General features: G+C 50.1%; 1 protein-coding gene across 3 annotated transcripts in view; it reads right to left on the bottom strand.

Moving 5' to 3' along the window:
- The window catches only part of myof (myoferlin), a 31,162-nt gene extending 23,164 nt beyond the window's left edge, over window positions 1-7,998 (bottom strand). For all 3 annotated transcript variants that reach the window (XM_079757459.1, XM_079757460.1, XM_079757461.1), the window contains exons 1-4: window positions 7,762-7,998; window positions 7,316-7,371; window positions 7,083-7,174; window positions 184-292 (exon numbers count right to left, since the gene is read on the bottom strand). In XM_079757459.1, coding sequence (XP_079613585.1) covers window positions 184-292; window positions 7,083-7,174; window positions 7,316-7,371; window positions 7,762-7,849 — 345 coding nt within the window. In that variant the 5' untranslated portion in view covers window positions 7,850-7,998. The remainder of the gene's footprint in view (window positions 1-183; window positions 293-7,082; window positions 7,175-7,315; window positions 7,372-7,761) is intronic.
- Between the last annotated feature and the right edge of the window lie 10,923 nt (window positions 7,999-18,921).

Raw genomic sequence — 18,921 nt, 5'->3', positions numbered from 1 at the left:
AGCAGGTTGGAGTTACGGCATGTTATGCTCAAGGAGGGCAGGAGGAGTGCGTACATTGGGGAATCTAACCCAGTACCTTTCGGCTGGGAGTTAGTAACCTGCCGCCCCTTAATGTTCGAGTTTCGAGTCGTTGATCCGTCATCATTGTCATTGGTTAAGAATGAAGGGAAACAGAGAACCTACCCCCATGCTCTGCCCGTCCTCACTGGCCAAGGGCACATTTTTGGATGGCAGGGAGGTGGACTGGCCCGCTGCAAGATCTTTCAGGGAGACTTTTGTAGAGCCAAGGAATCTGACAACATGAAATCACAACATAAGTTCTGAATATTCATTGCCGTTTTCCTGAAATACTAAAACACTAACCATGCTCACTCTTCACTCTTCACTCTTTGAGCATAGCCTTGAACCAGTTCAGGTAGTTAGGCATCATTTGCAAATCTCTTCCACTTCTATGCAAAACATTAAACACATTCTCACCATCTAAAACCAGCTCGCTATGATGGAAAATGGTAAACACAGGCGATAAAAAGGCTTACACAACTACAACGCAGACATCCTTGATTACACAAAACAAAAAAATATTGTTCACACTTGTTTCTAATGGTGATCAAACCAGCTGAACAGAACATGAGCCAGTTCAGAGTGCACAGGTGGCACAGGCAGTGTTGGGAAAGTTCACTTTCTTCGTGAACTAGTTCAAAGTTCAGTTCACAAATTTTAAAATGAACTAGTTCAGTTAAACGTTCATAATTCAAAATTTTGAACTAAGTTCACAGTTCCAAAAAATGAACTAGTTCATAGTTCTTTTTTTCAATATGTTGCTGTGAGCTTTTCATTTTTTCCGGTATTTTGAACATTGAGCCCCCTTTGTGGTTTGTCTAGGATGATATGGAGTGGTTGAATCAAGTATCGTAGCGAAATACAGTTTCTATCGTGTTTTATTGCACATTTAGCGCATTTTGTAAATCCCATTGATTTCTGTTGGAAGACTCATTGCTCGTTGGCGGAAACGGAAAGGGGGGGTGTTCACGTTTGATTGTAGTCTTTTCGCTCGGTTCTAGCCCTACTGATGAGACGGAGAACCGAGCGAAAAGACTACAACCAAACATGAACAGCCCCCCTTTCCGTTTCCGGCCAACAAGCAATGATTCTAGGAGGTATTGTACTCCGCTGAGCTATGAGCCAGAGAGCTAACGTTATGGATTGTACATATTTATAATTCGAAATTCGTCTGAGCCTTTATACCACAAATACTCTAGGGTCTATAGCATATAACCGCTTTGTCTGATTACAGTTTAATTCATTTTCCACAATTTAACAGCTCTCGTTTTGGAGAATAATCACCGCGCCATTCGTTTCAATGGGAATCGCGCTGGTCTATACTTTCAAAATAAAGTGTACATATTTATAATATGAAATTCATCCCAGCCTTTATATGACAGATACTATAGGGTCTATAGCATATAACCACCTTTTCTGATTACAGTTTAATGTAACAGTAAGCTGGCAACACCTCAACTGCAAATGAACCGCACGGAAATTACCATGGCAACCGGTCAAACAACACGGCGATCTGCGCGCGCATCCGCCGTGTTGATGAGAGAGAAATAACCCCCCCATTGAACGAAGTTAAACCGAGTGAGCGTGCCGTTCACTGACACCAGAATGAACGAGTTCACAGTAACGTTCATCAGGCAGTAATACAGTACGTTCAGTTCACGTTCGCCCAAAATATGAACGAGTTCATGAACTTTCGTTCAGTGAACGCGTTCAGGCACAACACTGGGCACAGGTGTGTTTGAATTATGTTACCAACAATGGATTGAAACACACTGGCAGAGAGGCAGAGGCAGAGGAGAAAGAGTGTGTGCCAGAGTTGATGGCTGAGGAAAAAGAGGAAGAGGATGAGGTTTTTTGCCCCAGTTGCCCGGCAATGGACAACGTTGCTTCTGAATGTCGAAGTCCTCTGGCCAGACAGAGACAGGCAGAGATGAAGAGTCAGAGAAAAAGAGAAAGAGGGTGGAAGATGGAGAGACAGAAGAAGGTGAGGGACAGAGGACAGAGACAAATGGACTGTAATGTGGTTTTCATTTAGAGTTTTCTTTGTTCATTTGGGCTTACTGTATGTATTTTATGTAAGTGTTGTATTTTTATGCCAGTTCAAATTACGTAATTATTTTTATTTATTGCAAAATGTTTTTATGAACAACAAAACATGCTTTAATTTTATGTAGTGTCTAATGACTGCTCTGTAGTATTTATATATTGATGGGCTGTGTGTAGGATCTTGTTTAATTTTTAGTGCAGATTAAATGGTTTGAGCGGACCAAGAGTCAGGGGTTTTGTGAATGTCGTTTTTGAAAACGGGTGAATGTTTCAAGACTTTTGTCAAGACTTGTCTTGGCAATTGTGAAAAACTGTTATGTACAGATCATGGTTAGGTAGTTAAAATGACTTGGAAAAGTTATTTGCAGTGGTAATATTATTTTTGCAGTGACATTGAACATCAGTGGTTGTTAATAATTTGATAACTCTAGCTGTTGACATTATGTAGCATACAGAGTTGAGAGAGAGAGAGAGAGAGAGACTGAAAGAGAGAGAGAGAGAGAGAGAGAGAGAGAGAGAGAGAGACTGAAAGAGAGAGAGAGACTGAAAGAGAGAGAGAGAGACTGAAAGAGAGAGAGAGAGAGAGAGAGACTGAAAGAGAGAGAGAGAGAGAGAGAGAGAGACTGAAAGAGAGAGAGAGAGAGAGGGACTCCAAGAGCGAGAGAAACAGGAGGAAGAGAATACCCTGTGTGCTTTGTGACATCACCACCACAAATATGGGCCTTTAGATGGAACTCCACCCGTCTCAGAGCTAACAAACCCCGCCCAGGGAGCCAAGACAAACACGCTCAGAGGCCGAGACTCTGTCCACATCATACAGCCACAGTCCCAACATGTTTTTGGATTGGCAAGGTGGTCTCGACCTTGAATCAGAAAATGACCAGCGTTTCCAGGGTTAACTACGTCAGCTGAGTAAAGCTAATGGAATGTACAAGCCATCACCATATACACTCAAATGTGTGCTTCTAACTTCATTCTGTTGAGGAGGGAGGAAGTGCAGTTATCAGCTGTGATCAAGGCTGAGGTGGTTTGGAGGCGAGCATTAACTCAACCACTCTTACTTATCTTCCCAGTCTGGGTGATTAAACCAAAAATAGCCGGCTTCACCTAAACTACCGCTGCCACTATCCTTTCTCAAAATCACTACTGATTCTGACAAAGAGCATTTAGCCTGCCCTTGCGTAAACAATAGCAATTTAGTACATTCCTCTTCTGTTTTCAATGTGCATTGGACCGGTCATTATGGATTTTGTGTGACGAACAGTGACATGAGAAACTCACAAAAGGTCTTGAAGCAAAGACCAAAGTGGGATATTGCTATTGTTTATATTTTTGGTGGGCGCGCCCACTCAATGCTTCAAGGGAGAATAAGCGCAAATAATATTGGTAACGGATGTTTTAGTGAACCCAGGAGAGACAGTTCCGATGGTTTGATCACCCAGACCAGGATAGTCTTTTAAGGGTATTTCCCATAGTTTTGGAGGTTCAGGGACTAGGGAGAAGTGGGAGGCTGGAATTGTAACTCCCAAACTGGGAGTCCGATAGCCTGAGGATTCTCTCATGTTGCTGGCATGGAGCAAATGGGAGGCTGAGATACTATTGTGGCCAGTGACTGTATGAAACTGGAATGCAGTCCCATGAATTTAATAGACTGGTGGGTGTTTCCCCTTAAGAGTATCTCGGAAACGATATCTCCTAGCTCAAGGGAAATAAATGAAAACAATAAATTTAATTAATATTTGGAGGGGAATCAGTACAGCAGTACAACTATCTTTTGTAAATAGTCACATGAAACAGACTTTCGATCTCACTCTTCAGAACATTCAGTGATAACATCTCTTGGGCCTGACCTGCAGTCAGCAAAACGTCTCTGGCACTGCCGTGACTGACAAACCAGGAGAATTTGCATTGTGGCTGACAATTAACAATGAGGCATCAAACCCAGACAAGGATGAGCAGGGGAGCGGACCAGAACATACTTTAGAGCCATTGTCAAGCCAACCGAGTCACTACGGCAACCCCTTGTGACGATGACCAATGAGCCTACTTGCCAGGAAAAATGTCCCCCTGACCACAGGAAATGTTCAGTATGGGCAGAGAAGAATGGAACATAACGACAGTGAATAACATCAGAGATACAGACTCCAAAGTTTTACACAATAAAATTCACAAAGCACAGGCAAATTGGGTATACGAGGGCCAACAATGCAATCATAATATTCCAAAGCTAATATATTCCTGGAATTAAGCAATCTTGGCATTTCCAGACTGTGTTACTCACAGAGTGTAACTTTCAACAATGCTTCAATTTCCGCAAGTTGTGTTATAGTGAAGTACCCGCCCACTTTCGTTACACAAATGTTTCAAAGAAGGAATATAAAATAGCTTCATTTCAGGCACCAATCCAAGTTTATGTTTACAGGATGTAAATAATGTTAAAGGTGTGGTGCAGTGTACCGCTGTGAAGTTATCAATCAATACGTCAGAACATGATGTAAACATGACGATTTATGTAAATTACAACATAAATCAATCACTATGATTGGTCCACAACAATACAAACTACGCAGAGACTAAAACTAAAAATGTGCTGGATATTGGGGCATGAGTTAACATATTTATGACATCCGGTGACAGTTGTTTCATAGGTAACCCAATATCACACAGCAAACTGGTTCCAGTCCTGTGTGAGACGTCACTGACATGGTCCTTTCAAGGACTTTTTTCATTAGGTTGCAATCAATTAGTGGATTAAACAGTTGTAGTTGTGCTTTTTAGCCTTAATTTTCTGGTCAGGTAGTGGTAAGGGTGAAGCGAGCCTAATAAGAAGCACATCGTCTGCAAAGTTCTGGTCCTTTCTATCCCAATTGGTAGGAGTGGGATGGGATCTGTCTTAATTGAAGTCACAGCATAACCGCTTGAAAAGATAAAAACTTTACCAGCTTCTTACAGTGTTTGCTTGTTTGGATCGGATGCATAAGATCGCTGTGCTGTTAACCATTAGCTTCGTACCCTTAGGGTTTATTCTTTTTTAAATCTAATCAGAGTGACGTTTTCTGCTCCTTTGCAGTCGCCAAGGCAACAGGGGGGAAGAGGGGGGAACACAATAGTTGCGCTGGAAAATATGAGAGAGAAAGAGAGCGAGAGAGAAAGAGCAGTCCCTCACTGCTGCCTCTCTCTCTCTCCAGGGCAGGATGGAGGGAGACACTGAGCCCAGTGGAAAAGTTTACTAGTTTGACAAAGTCTGGGCTCCTATGCTATTAACACACATCCTCCCCCACACCATACACACACGTCTGCAGCTCTTAAGCGAGGCTAAGGAAGTGGAGCCAAATGGAGAGGCCAATTCAAAACAAACATGTACAATCAAATAGCTGTTTATATAGCAAAGTCAGCTGTTTGTTTTTACTCATGAGAAGGATTGTGAATTGATTGTTTGATTATTGATTGATTGATTGATTCTGGGCCAGCATTGACAGACATTTTACGGTTAGAGCTCTTTGTTTTACAACACGACATGCACATCCTTTACACCTGTAGAGAAAGATGCAGACTGCACATTTCTCTCATGTTGATGAACTCTAGCCATAATAATATGTATATCGAATTTCCATGTGGGCTATACTCCCTCTCTCTCTCCCTCTCTCTCCACACTCATTCTCTCTCTCTCTCTCTCTCTCTCTCTCTCTCTCTCTCTCTCTCTCTCTCTCTCTCTCTCTCTCTCTCTCTCTCTCTCTCTCTCTCTCTCTCTCTCTCTCTCTCTCTCTCTCTCTCTCTCTCTCTCTCTCTCTTGCCCACAGAGAATGTTAGCCTTCCCTGTCTCCATTTTCATTCCGTGGAGCAGCAAACAAACAGGGATTTCATCCATTGTGTCAGCCTCCCCTGGAGCAGTGATTCTGCGCAAGCACACACAAGTCCCAGCATGGTGAACTGGCGGGGCGTGGGCAGAATAGAGAGAGATAGAGAGATATTGGGAGAATGAAAGATAGGGGGAGAGAGAGAGACACACAAACAGACAGGGAGAATGACTGTGAGAGAGAGAGGGGGGGGGGGGAGAGAGAGACACACACAGACAGGGAAAATGACTGTGAGGGAGAGAGAGAGAGAGGAAGAGAGAGACACACACACACAGACAGGGAAAATGACAGTGAGGGGGAGAGAGAGAGAGGGAGAGAGAGACACACACACAGACAGGGATAATGACAGTGAGGGAGAGAGAGAGAGACACGCACACAGACAGGGAGAATGACAGTGAGGGGGAGAGGGAGAGAGAGAGACACACACACAGACAGGGAGAATGACAGAGAGGGGGGGAGAGAGAGACACACACACACAGACAGGGAGAATGACAGAGGGGGGGGAGAGAGAGGGAGAGAGAAAGACGCTATAGAGAGATGGACACATTGGGACAAGCAGGAACCGCACGACTGTTGATCAATATCCTAACTGATTATTATTGCACTTAAGACACTCATTGCCCAATGGGAGATGAGTCAGTTAAGGAGACAGGGGTTCTTGGTGATCGTTATTGACAACACTAAGCTTTTTGAAATGATCAAATCTTTAAACAACGGCCGTCACATGAAATTGAAAAAATAAAATTGATTTTGGTTTGTTGTTTTGACCTCGAAAATGACTTTTGATACAATAATAGGCCTACTATTGTGATACAATTGTGTTATTGTGATACAATAGGCATGCTACAATAGTTGGCTGGGCACATGCACCCCAACTTGGATCATGCTCTACACTTCTCTCTCTCTCCCGTATGAGGGTCACTGGAGACATGGCTGTGTTTCGGCAAGACACCGTTTACACTGTGATTCAGTGAGGTGTGGTGAACGAGCCTCGGTTTCAACACACAAACCCTAGAAACAGGTAGTCTCTTTCACAAGCGCCGAAAAACCCTAAACGAACAGTTTGAACGTGGGCTTTGGTCGCGTGATGCGTCTTGAGGGTGAAACGTGGTAACGTACTTATCTTTCCCAAGCGTTTCGTAGTCTTTCACAACAACGTCAATGTAGGAGGAGGAGTCCAGCGGTGTCCCTTTCAGGTCAAACTCGAGCACCTGCGGAGCAGAGATATGAATAATATCGATGGATGGGTGGTAGATAATCGATAGTAATGCACATATCGGCGTGTCTGTGTGTGTGTGTTTGCGCTGCCAGCGTGTGGGCGTGCGTGTGGGTGTTTATGTGTTTCAATTTACCTCATTCCAGACTGGATTGACTTCACTTTTAACTGTTTTGGTTTTCTTCTTTACATCTGAAAGAAAATATATTTTGTAAATAAACAAAATAAATAATTCGTTGAATGTATGTGAAGGCAGTCACTTGGCCTTAAACGTTAGAAACATCGTTAAACCGTCTGTGGTGTGCCTAGTTACCAGGTTATTCGTAAATAGCATAGCCTATACAACGGTGTGACGGTGTGCCTATGGTACCTACCTTATTTAAAGTAAATGATTGGCCTAACATGTAAAAAAAATATTGCCAAAGTCCATAATGTAGCTCTATCCATGCAAATTCCGTCAGATAATGAAGATCATATTTACAGATCTATAAGTAGACTATTATTAATCTGAATTTTAAAAAAACTTTTGAAATATAAAAAACTTAACACTGTCATTTAGTGCCCAATGGCAGTTTATCTTACCCTTAAATATCACAGAAACAATCGGATCCGGACTTCCAAGAGTCTTCTTGGGCAAGGCTTTGGCAGATTCTACCACAACCCGCAACATTTTTATGAAAGATAAATGCAAAAAAGAAAAGAAAAAGAACGGTCTGTGGGTGTGTGTGTGTGTGCGTGTGTGCTAGTTAAAAAATAATTCTCAAGAACTAAAAAGTTATTTTAAAACGCATCGTCACCACCCATCAAGGCGGCACACAGGGAAAGTGGAGCAATGGTTTGACTCTCTGCACACTTATTCAGAGGCGGGTCATGGGAGTGAAATTACAGATTGCAGTGCTTGTGCTGCTGCTGCTTGGAGTGAGTAGCCCTCCGGATCACAACACTACAGTACATCTACACTCAGGCTAAACTTTAACCACCTAGGTCCGTATTAACACCATCTTACCACATTACTGCTTTTCTCTATATCATTTTCTACCCTTTTCTATATTATTTTCTACCTAAAAACCAATTTATGTTTTCTGTTCTTTTCTTTCCTGTAATATGCGGATGATTTTGTCTCCATCTAGCGCCCAATTACAGGATGCACTACTGTAACATTTTTGTATGTATGAATCCTACAAATTATACAGTATACCTAGACTACATCTTTGATTACATTATTTTTTACTAAACTAAAATATCCTAATTCAATAATTAATTGTCAATAACCGTTATTATATTCATGCAAATACAGCCTTTTCAATAATATATTTCATCCTGCCATTAGACGGCGCTAATACATGAACGCATTCTCTGGAGTGCAGGCATGACGACATCGCCTCTGGCATTATTCACTTAATATTAACTCATGAGTCATGAAGAAATTTTTGATAGAATTTGCAGTTCCTTAACTGAGCGTGGTTAATAGATGGACTACGTCAGCTAGCTACTTGAAATGAACCGCATCCAAATTTCAAAACGTTTCTATACGCTTCAAAAAGATAACATTGCAATTGACTTAGCTATAACACATTTTTAACACATTTGTTCGGAACAAATTCTGAATAGAAACGCCATAGGACTGTGTAACAGTATAGGCATTGTTGGGAAAAACGGTCTGGCTAGTTACTGGACCAGATGAAATGAGACGGAGAGGTAATAAAGTCTATCGGCACGAGGACCTTGGATTTATTAAGTAAAGTGGCAACGGTTATACAGAGTCATAAGCGTGAGAAATCGAATATGTCTAAGTCCCTAATCAGCGCTGATGGTTCGTCCGGAGCTTCGCCTCCGTGGAAGGTCTGCTTCGGAAGAAGGTGAAGAGTCCCAGAGTGATACAGTCTTATGCTGTATCTCCTCGTGATGAGGTGTGTGCGTTTGAGATGTGTGTGGTTCTGTGTGTTTTTACTTGACCTTGGTTCCCAGGCACTAGTGTATGCATGTATATCTTCTTGTGTTCCTCCTTACGGGGGAGAGCTTCAGAGCATTCATCCGTTGTGGTCCTCCCGTCCTTGAGGATGACTGGTGCATTGTCTGAGTGTCTACTATCTGCCGGGAGGAGATATGGGGCCCTGGCTCCGGCCCTGACCTGACTATATTCTCATGTATGTGTTATGTGTTAAAAGTTGACTATATTATAAGGTGACTGCCATGTGATGTGCTCATTAAGCTAGGGTAGGAGTTAGCTATATTTATAATGTACATGTGATGTGCTCAGCAGGTTATTTTGCCCCAACATATCCCCCTCAAGTCGTCGCAAGACGACTTTTACTCATTAGGGGTACGAGGGATAGGACTCCAGCGCGGGACTACCATCATAACATTATTAAACAATAACAATATAAATGCAACAATCACACAAATACACTAACGATCACAGGAAAGAAATGTAACCACGAAACGTGTCCCTAAATAATAGCGAAGATATGAGGCAGATAACGAATGGCAATCCCCCTCAACCCATCCCCAGAGGACCACACACTAAGGATGTGAGGAGGAGTTGACTGGTCGTGTTACAACAAGCAATCACACGCATGGGGCATCCAGGGTAGGCCCGGGGCACGGGAACAACTGAAACCATGGAATAGTCCTGAGCGTCATCATGGGCAGGTGGTCGCAAGGCGCCACCTGAGCATTAGACCCTTTTATTCAACTGCGCTCAGGACCTCGTCTGATAAACGGGCAATCAAGGCCCCTGGAATCTCGCCCGTGTGAATCCCCGAGCTCCATCTAGTGGGACAGCGATATAAACAACAACATTTACGTTCCCGGCGTCGGTTGCGTAGACGCGGGCATAGATATGGGAGCGGCTAAAAACAGTGAAGCGTACAGAAGCGAATACAGCCAGGGGTGCCCTCAAGCCGTAAGGGAGCGGGCCGCAGCCCCTGGTACCGGAACGCAGATCCCTGGTCCGGGCGTCGTGGGTGCTTCAGGTGGGAGGGGGGGTGATGCCGTTGGCGGGGACGGGAATGGGGCAGCCCACCTGGAGAGGTTACTAGCACGTCACAGGCGGGGGGGGGGGAAGAGGGAAGGGGTGTTGCGGTGGGGTGTCAGCCGACGGTGATGGAAACAGGACGCCGGGGCCGTGCATCTGGAGAGGCCACTCGCACTCACGGGTAGATGTCCGGCTCGGCGGGGACACAGTCGTCGGCGGGGGCTGGGAGTGTCTCTTCGGAGGCGTAGGTTGGGAGTGTGTAGGGGAGCTCGTCCTCAAAGTCAGAGGCTGCAGGGCGAGGGAGGGTCCCTTGGAGGTCTGGTCGTGCTCGGAGTTCCGACAGGATGCGAGGCGCGCAGTTGTGGGGGGTGCCGTCTGTGTCTGCGGGATACTCTCCGGTCATATTTACTCCTTTTGTTGAGTAGCTCACCGAGGGATCTGTCAGGGCCTCGGTCAACCGGATCTGGGTAATGGCAGCCGACAGGGTGAAGAGTGAGCTCTCCACTGCAGCCTTGACTCCGTGAGTGGTGTGCACTACCGTGGGGTTGTTCATGGTGAGGAACTGTGTCTTCCGTAGGGCGATGGCGATGGCCATGAGATGTCTGGCACAGTGAGGGAGTCCTAGGCCCGGAGTGGGTAGGGCCGAGCTGTGATAGTGGAGGATCCTTCGGGTGCCGGGCTTTGCCTGCCAGAGGGTGGCCGCTACATTTCCGTTTCTCTGTGTGACGTCCAGATGGAAGGGGGCCGTATAGTCGGGGGCTTGGAGGGCGGCGGCTGAGTGGAGGGCCTGTTTCAGCTGATGGAAGGCGGTGTCTTTTCCTGAGTCCCACTCCAGCGGGGCCCGTAGGTTTCGGGCCCCGGCTGTGGTGACCATCTGGCGGAGTTCGGACGTTCGCTCTGTGAATTCCGGGAGGTACTGGCGGCTGTAGTTGCACAGGCCCAGGAAGGCCAACATTTGCCGAACCGTGGCGGGTTTTGGGTAATTCAGGATGGTTTCTCGGGTATCCTGGGTCATGTCTCTGGTATCTTCTCCGATCAGCCTCCCCAGGAATTTCACCCTGGGCCGGACAGCCTGTAGTTTGGGCCACTTGACCTTGTACCCTGCTTTCCCTAGGGTTTCGAGCAGGGTCTTGGTAGCATCCACACAGGTTTGTCTGGTAGGCGCGGCGAGCAGGATGTCGTCTACATATTGAACCATAACCACTCCGTCGGGAAGTACAGTGTCCTTGAGGTCCTTCCGCACACAGTCGTTGAATATGGTGGGGGTCGATCGGTACCCCTGTGGCATTCGGGTGTAGGTGAGTTTTTCTCCCCTCCAGGTAAAAGAGAAGATGTCTTGTGAGTCTTTGTTCAGGGGGATGCAGAAGAAGGCGTTGGCCAGGTCTATTGCAGAGAACCAGAGGTGGTCGGGGTTAACCACGTGGAGCGCCACCTGCGGGTTTGGCACCCTCTCGGGGGGTCCTTCCGTGGCGTCGTTTATTAGGCGGAGATCATGGGCCATCCTCCACGTGAGTCCGTCCGCCTTCTTCACTGGGAGAATCGGGGTGTTCCAAAGGGACTGAGAGGGCCGGAGCACTCCTACCTCTTTGAGTCCCTGTATGGTGGCAGTGATCCCTGCTTCTGCCTCGGGTCTGACCTTGTATTGGGGCTGATGAATCGGGGTTTGATCGGGTTTGAGAGGTATTTGGATGTTGTGTTGGGGGGTAAACCCCATGTCGTAGCCGCCGGTGGCCCAGAGATTCTGAGGGAGGCCGTCTAGCATGATCTTTACGTCGGGGTCTTCGGCTTCCAGGGGGCTGGGGGTGTCGACCTCCTCAGGGGCGAGCGGTCGGTCGCACTCCACTCGTTCTGCCACCCCCCAGGAGGCCGTTTGGGGGAAGGAGACCCGGATCAAGCCTTTGTCAGGGGCTAGGTGAATGTGTGGGTTGTCGGTGGGGGCCCACTCTCGTACTTGAGTCGCTCGGCAGACCATGGGCCCCAGCTTCATAGCCGTGTGGTGCTTGGCTACTGCCAGGGTCACGTGTGGTCGGGACTCGGGTTTGAGGCGGTACCAATATTCTTGATCCGGGGTGAGAAGGGTGAGGGCCGCCACCCCCTCAGGTCCGATGAACATTGTTTCGTAGAGGCACTTCTGGCCGGTTCCCTCCATGGTGCGTCTCCATTGTTCGTCGTAGCTTTCGTCTGGGTCTCGAAGGACATTGAGGGTCGTGTGGAGGGGGTCGTGCGGTGGGTAGAAGTCCCCCTGTTGATGGATCCAGGGGGCCCACTCTCGGTATGTTTCTTCTAGGGGCTTGAGTCCGTCCGGGGTAGTCATGTTCCGGATCCAATATACGTCTGACGGGGGGCTTCGGGGCGGGGGTTCATGCACCAGCATCATCTGGAGCGGTTGGTCGGCTTCTGTCGTCATTGTAGTCCCTTCGGGGGAACAGCTGATGAGGCAGTTGATTTTGCTCAGGATGTCTCTACCCATGAGGTTGGTGGGACACTTGGGGGCATATAGGAGGGAGTGGTAGAAGGTTTGTCCCAGGATGGTGAGCGGCAAGGGGGTGGTGAAGGGGTTGGTCTTTTCTATTCCCGAGAACCCCATGGTAGTCAGGGTTCGAGTGGAGAGGGGCGGGATTTCATGGTTCAGGTCCCCGATGGTGGATACTGTGGCTCCGGTGTCGACCATGAAACGAATTGGTGTTTGGTTTACGAGTCCGTCCACCATTGGGGCTCCCGTTCCCAGGTTCACCACCTGGGTCCCTCTCGAGGCTCTCGGGTCCCGTCAATATTGGCCGTTGTATCCCGGGTCCTCCCAGAGAGGGTACATCGGGGTCCCGGGGTTTGAGGCATGTGTCGGTCCATTTCCAGGGTTACCGCGGGTCGGGCCGGGTTGCTGCTGATGATCCTGTTGGCCGTGTTGCATCGCTGGCTGTCCCGTTTGGGGGCACTCCTTCGCCCAGTGTCCCATGAGCCCACAAATGAAGCAGGGGTAGGACCGGGGGTTTGTGTTTGGGGTCCGGCCTCTTCCTCTCCATTTGAATCCGCCTCTTTGTTTGGACTGTTGGTTCTGGTACATCCCGGGTCCCGTCTGTGTTGCTGGGTTCGAGGGTGGGTGTGTGGGGTATGGATACGATGGGTACGGGTACGGGTACGGGTACGGCGGGGGCTGGGGCCCCCATGCTTGAGCGGGAGGGGCTTGCATCTGGGTCGGAGGGGGTCCGCTGGGCTGTACCAAGGGGTTGGGGGCAGGCAGCGGGGCCGGAGGCGTGGCCACTTCGAGGGGCATGATCTCGGAGGCGTGGTCTTTGTTGGACTCCTTCTTGTCCCGGTTGTGTTCCTGGGTTGCTTTCTTGACGTCCATGCGCAAGAGTCGTTTCCTCAGGTCGCGGTCTTCTTTGACGTCCTCGTCCTCCCGTTCTTGCTCCAGGTTCACGTGGTGTGTAATGGCCTCCTCCCAGTCCATGGCGTTCATTCTTCCGAGTCCAATCACTGTTTTGAGGCCTTCGCGGGTCTTGGTGCAGAGACCCGTCTCAACCGCGATCCGGAACATGGCCTCGGTGGCGGCGGAGGCTCCTGGTCGGGTTCCGAATCCGTCTTTCCATCGTTCAGTGGCTCTCGTGAGGTATTCGCCCGCTGATTCACTGGGTTTTCTTTTCAGGCCGGTCATGCATGCTGCTGAGTTCTGAGGGGGGTATAGGCCCCTCAGGGCCTCCCACCATATGGGGCGGAAGGGGTCGAAAGGGGAGTCGTCCGGCTCTCTGGTGGTTCTGGCTGCGGTTTCCACGTCGTTCACTGCCCGGGGTCCTTCTCCTCTCATGAGGACCGCTCGGATGTCCCCCATGGTGAGCCGGTCAGCTGTGGTCAGTCGCTCGAGGTTTCTGATCCACTTGCCCGCCCCCTGTTTGATCGGGGGAAGGTCTTCCACTAGTCCCTTGAGGTCGCGGTGGGTCCAGGGAACGTACATCGCTCGTCCTGCAGGGGTGTCCATTAGTGGGAACATCAGTCCTGGACCCTCATCCAGGTCGCGGTTCGTCCGGCGGTCGAGGGCTTGGCTCCGTTGTGTCGGGGGGCCAGCTTGTGGAGTGCTGGTGATGGCCAGGGTCGCGATCGGGGTTGCGGTACTTCGGGCTTGTGATCTGCCCGGGCCAATTGTCCTGTGGATTGCGCCTCTTCCCCACCTCTGATCTCTGCCTTCGCTCCTTTCCCGCAGCTGTCGAGACAGGAGATGGACTTCTGTCTCGATGCCGAGGGACATTCTTTCCAGCGCTTCTTCTTTCCATCTCGTTCCCACTGGGTCCCACTCCACGGTGTCTGCGTCTTCTTCACCTCTTTCGTCTCTTTCCTCGTGTCTTCCGTGTCTCCCCTGGGGAATCCCGGAGTGTCTTCTCATTTCTGTTGTTGCTACTGTCACTTCCGTTTCTTCTTCTTTAGACGATAGGTTGATCAGGAAGGAGGCCAAGTCCAATGTGTTGGCGCCAGGTACGCCGATCCGCGTACGCATCCTTTCTGCTTCCGGTTGGGCTTCCCCTGGTGTTGGTGGCCTGGTTTCGGGGGCCTGGGCTTGGCTGTAGCTGGAGGAGGGGGGTGTCCAGTTCTCGGTGCTGGATGGTTCTTGCCCCAATGGCCCGGCCCTTCCTGGTATCATCGGGCATGGGGAGGGAGCTGTTGTCAGCTTCGGGCTTTCCTTGCTTTGTGGGTGGTTTGTCCTTGTGAAGTGGACCCCCTCTTTGGCTCGTTCCGGTTCCGGGGGGGGGGGGTCTTTGCCAGGTCACCGTGACCGGGGACTGAGATGTGGCGTGGGTTATTTCGATAACTGGGCACATGAGATGGGGGGACCCGGGAACCTGGAAGTCGGTCGGGGCATAGGGGAGGGAGTGGTTGTACGGCGGTGGGCGGGCCTGCTCATCGGCCTTCGGTAGGGAGGGATAAGGTGAAGCTGTCAGGCTCGGTTGGGTAGGGGTTACTTGGTCCGTTAGGAAGGGATTCCTGGAGGAGGGGGCTGGTTTTAGGGTGTGGGGCGGGAGGCAAGAGGCCAATGCTTTTAATACTAAGATTCTCTTTTGTCTTTTCCGGTCTTGGGTTTCGAGTGCATCCGTTCGTCCCGTCTTGGCTCCGGCGTTGTCGCGACGGACCTTTGCCCGCTCATACTGGCTGCCAATGTACGCGTGTATGGCGGCCCGGCCGGTGTGGTCGAGGGGTCCCATTCGGATCACGCCCTCTTTCTGCCAGGTTTTAATGTAGACATCACATCGGTTCTCCCATTTCTTCCGGTCTTGGCCTTTCAATATTTTTCCCGGTTCAGCGTTGAGGCACAACCAGCCCAGCGCTCTGGTCCGTTGCTCGTCCGACATGGTGGGTGTGTTCGCCGTTCCTTAGCAGCCTGGTGTGGGGGTGGTCGGGGTCGTGGACGCCTTTGCACTGGAGGCCGGGTGCGGGGAGGTTTGTCTTTTTATCTTTATTATTCACCGGGATAATTCCTCTAGCAGGGGGTGATCGAGAGTCGGGGTTGGATTGGTATTGATGTTGTCCAGTGGGGGGCGCTGTAGTTGGGGAAGGGTAGAGTTGGAGTTGTCCAGTGGGGGGCGCTGTGGCTTGGGAAGGGTAAGGTTGGAGTGGTCCAGTAGGGGGCGCGGTAGTTGGGGAAGGGTAGAGTTGGAGTTGTCCAGTGGGGGGGGGGCGCTGTGGCTTGGGAAGGGTAGGGTTGGAGTGTTCCAGTAGGGGGCAGTCTAGTTGGGGAAGGGTAAGGTTTGAGTGGTCCAGTAGGGGGCGCGGTAGTTGGGGAAGGGTAGAGTTGGAGTTGTCCAGTGGGGGGCGCTGTGGCTTGGGAAGGGTAAGGTTGGAGTGTTCCGGCAGGGGGCAGTCTAGTTGGAGAAGGGTAAAGTTGGAGTGGTCCAGTAGGGGGCAGTCTAGTTGGGGAAGGGCAAGGTTGGAGTTGTCCAGTGGGGGGCACGGTGGTTGGGGAAGGGTAAGGTTGGAGTGGTCCAGTGGGGGGCGCTGTGGTTGGGGAAGGGTAAGAGTTGGAGTGGTCCAGCAGGGGGCAGTCTAGTTGGGGAAGGGTAAGGTTGGAGTGGTCCAGTGGGGGGCACGGTGGTTGGGGAAGGGTAAAGTTGGAGTGGTCCAGTAGGGGGCAGTCTAGTTGGGGAAGGGCAAGGTTGGAGTTGTCCAGTGGGGGGGGGCGCTGTGGTTGGGGAAGGGTAAGGTTGGAGTTGTCCAATGGGGGGCGCTGTGGTTGGGGAAGGGTAAGAGTTGGAGTGGTCCAGTGGGGGGCGCTGTGGTTGGGGAAGGGTAAGAGTTGGAGTGGTCCAGCAGGGGGCAGTCTAGTTGGGGAAGGGTAAGGTTGGAGTGGTCCAGTGGGGGGCACGGTGGTTGGGGAAGGGTAAAGTTGGAGTGGTCCAGTAGGGGGCAGTCTAGTTGGGGAAGGGCAAGGTTGGAGTTGTCCAGTGGGGGGGGGCGCTGTGGTTGGGGAAGGGTAAGGTTGGAGTTGTCCAATGGGGGGCGCTGTGGTTGGGGAAGGGTAAGAGTTGGAGTGGTCCAGTGGGGGGCGCTGTGGTTGGGGAAGGGTAAGGTTGGAGTGGTCCAGCAGGGGGCAGTCTAGTTGGGGAAGGGCAAGGTTGGAGTTGTCCAGTGGGGGGCGCTATGGCTGGGGAAGGGTAAGGTTGGAGTGGTCCAGTAGGGGGCAGTCTAGTTGGGGAAGGGCAAGGTTGGAGTTGTCCAGTGGGGGGCGCTATGGCTGGGGAAGGGTAAGGTTGGAGTGGTCCAGTAGGGGGCAGTCTAGTTGGGGAAGGGCAAGGTTGGAGTTGTCCAGTGGGGGGCAGTCTAGTTGGGGAAGGGCAAGGTTGGAGTTGTCCAGTGGGGGGCACGGTGGTTGGGGAAGGGTAAGGTTGGAGTGGTCCAGCAGGGGGCAGTCTAGTTGGGGAAGGGTAAGGTTGGAGTGGTCCAGTGGGGGGCACGGTGGTTGGGGAAGGGTAAAGTTGGAGTGGTCCAGTGGGGGGCACGGTGGTTGGGGAAGGGTAAGGTTGGAGTGGTCCAGCAGGGGGCAGTCTAGTTGGGGAAGGGCAAGGTTGGAGTTGTCCAGTGGGGGGCGCTATGGCTGGGGAAGGGTAAGGTTGGAGTGGTCCAGTAGGGGGCAGTCTAGTTGGGGAAGGGCAAGGTTGGAGTTGTCCAGTGGGGGGCGCTATGGCTGGGGAAGGGTAAGGTTGGAGTGGTCCAGTAGGGGGCAGTCTAGTTGGGGAAGGGCAAGGTTGGAGTTGTCCAGTGGGGGGCAGTCTAGTTGGGGAAGCGCAAGGTTGGAGTTGTCCAGTGGGGGGCACGGTGGTTGGGGAAGGGTAAGGTTGGAGTGGTCCAGTGGGGGGCGCTGTGGTTGGGGAAGGGTAAGGTTGGAGTGGTCCAGCAGGGGGCAGTCTAGTTGGGGAAGGGCAAGGTTGGAGTTGTCCAGTGGGGGGCGCTATGGCTGGGGAAGGGTAAGGTTGGAGTGGTCCAGTAGGGGGCAGTCTAGTTGGGGAAGGGCAAGGTTGGAGTTGTCCAGTGGGGGGCGCTATGGCTGGGGAAGGGTAAAGTTGGAGTGGTCCAGCAGGGGGCAGTCTAGTTGGGGAAGGGCAAGGTTGGAGTGGCTAAACTTTTGGCGGAGGGGGAGGTGTGGCTTCGGACTGAGCGAGAGAACTCAAAAAATGGCGGCCCTGATGCTATAACTCTGTGTGGCCTGTCTAACACACAAGAGCGGATGAGAGACTAGGGGGTAACTTTTGTCACTCTTGGAGGAGGAGAACGAGAAAAAGGAGGAAAAAACAGGGGGGAGGGAAGCAAAAAACAACAACAGGGCCTATAGACGTTATTCAATACATCCAGATATTCTTTATAGCCAATAATCGTTATCTATCTTTATTGATTAATCTGCGTCAATCAGACTAAACCGTCAACCAACGCGGCAAAGAGATGTTGTTTAGTATTGTGGTTTATCTATGCGACAGGTCCGGCAGTAATTCAAAGAAACACAGTAAAAGAGATATCATTTATCCTTGTCAACTTGTCTAGGTCTAGTTTTAACGGTTCAAACAGTAAATTGAAGCGACACAGTAAAAAAGGTTATTTATCATTGTCAATTTATCTATTTCCGCTGGTTACGCCATAGAGCAACGCAATACGTCAGAGAGACATTTATTCATTATTATCAATCTATCTATTCCTACATTTACCCGTTTTAACGGACAAAGATAGAGCGGATCACGCATACACACCCACTGATTCACTCACAGATTATCACGCATACACACCCACTGATTCACTCACAGATTCCCTCTTTCTCGCAGACGCACCCAGAAACATATCGACAGACTTCTCATTCTGTGTCCCGCACCCACAATCATCAGACGCAGCAGAATAGCGTTAAGCATAGCAAAGCAAGCAAGCGTTGCACACATATTTCCATATTTTAGCCGGCCCAAAAATACGCTCGCTCTCTTTCTTTCTCTCTCTCTGGGCCTCTTACACACACACACACACACACACACAGCCACTCCGTCTCTCTCTCTCTTATTCTCGCGCATACACACACTGTTTCCTTTGCAAAGGGACTTTAACCCTGATAAAGGACTCTAAACTTCTCACCACATAGAATTATTTAATACACAGATTATTCCATCTGGGTTCCGAACCCGGCCCAGGCATCCCTCTGAGTCCACTCAATGGCTCAGGCATATATTCCATCTGGGTTCCGAACCCGGCCCAGGCATCCCTCTGAGTCCACTCAATGGCTCAGGCATATATTCCATCTGGGTTCCGAA

This window comes from Pollachius pollachius, assembly GCF_949987615.1.
Source record: "Pollachius pollachius genome assembly, chromosome: 19".
In the NCBI taxonomy this organism is placed as follows: domain Eukaryota; kingdom Metazoa; phylum Chordata; class Actinopteri; order Gadiformes; family Gadidae; genus Pollachius; species Pollachius pollachius.
This window is presented reverse-complemented; position numbering and strand designations above follow the sequence as displayed.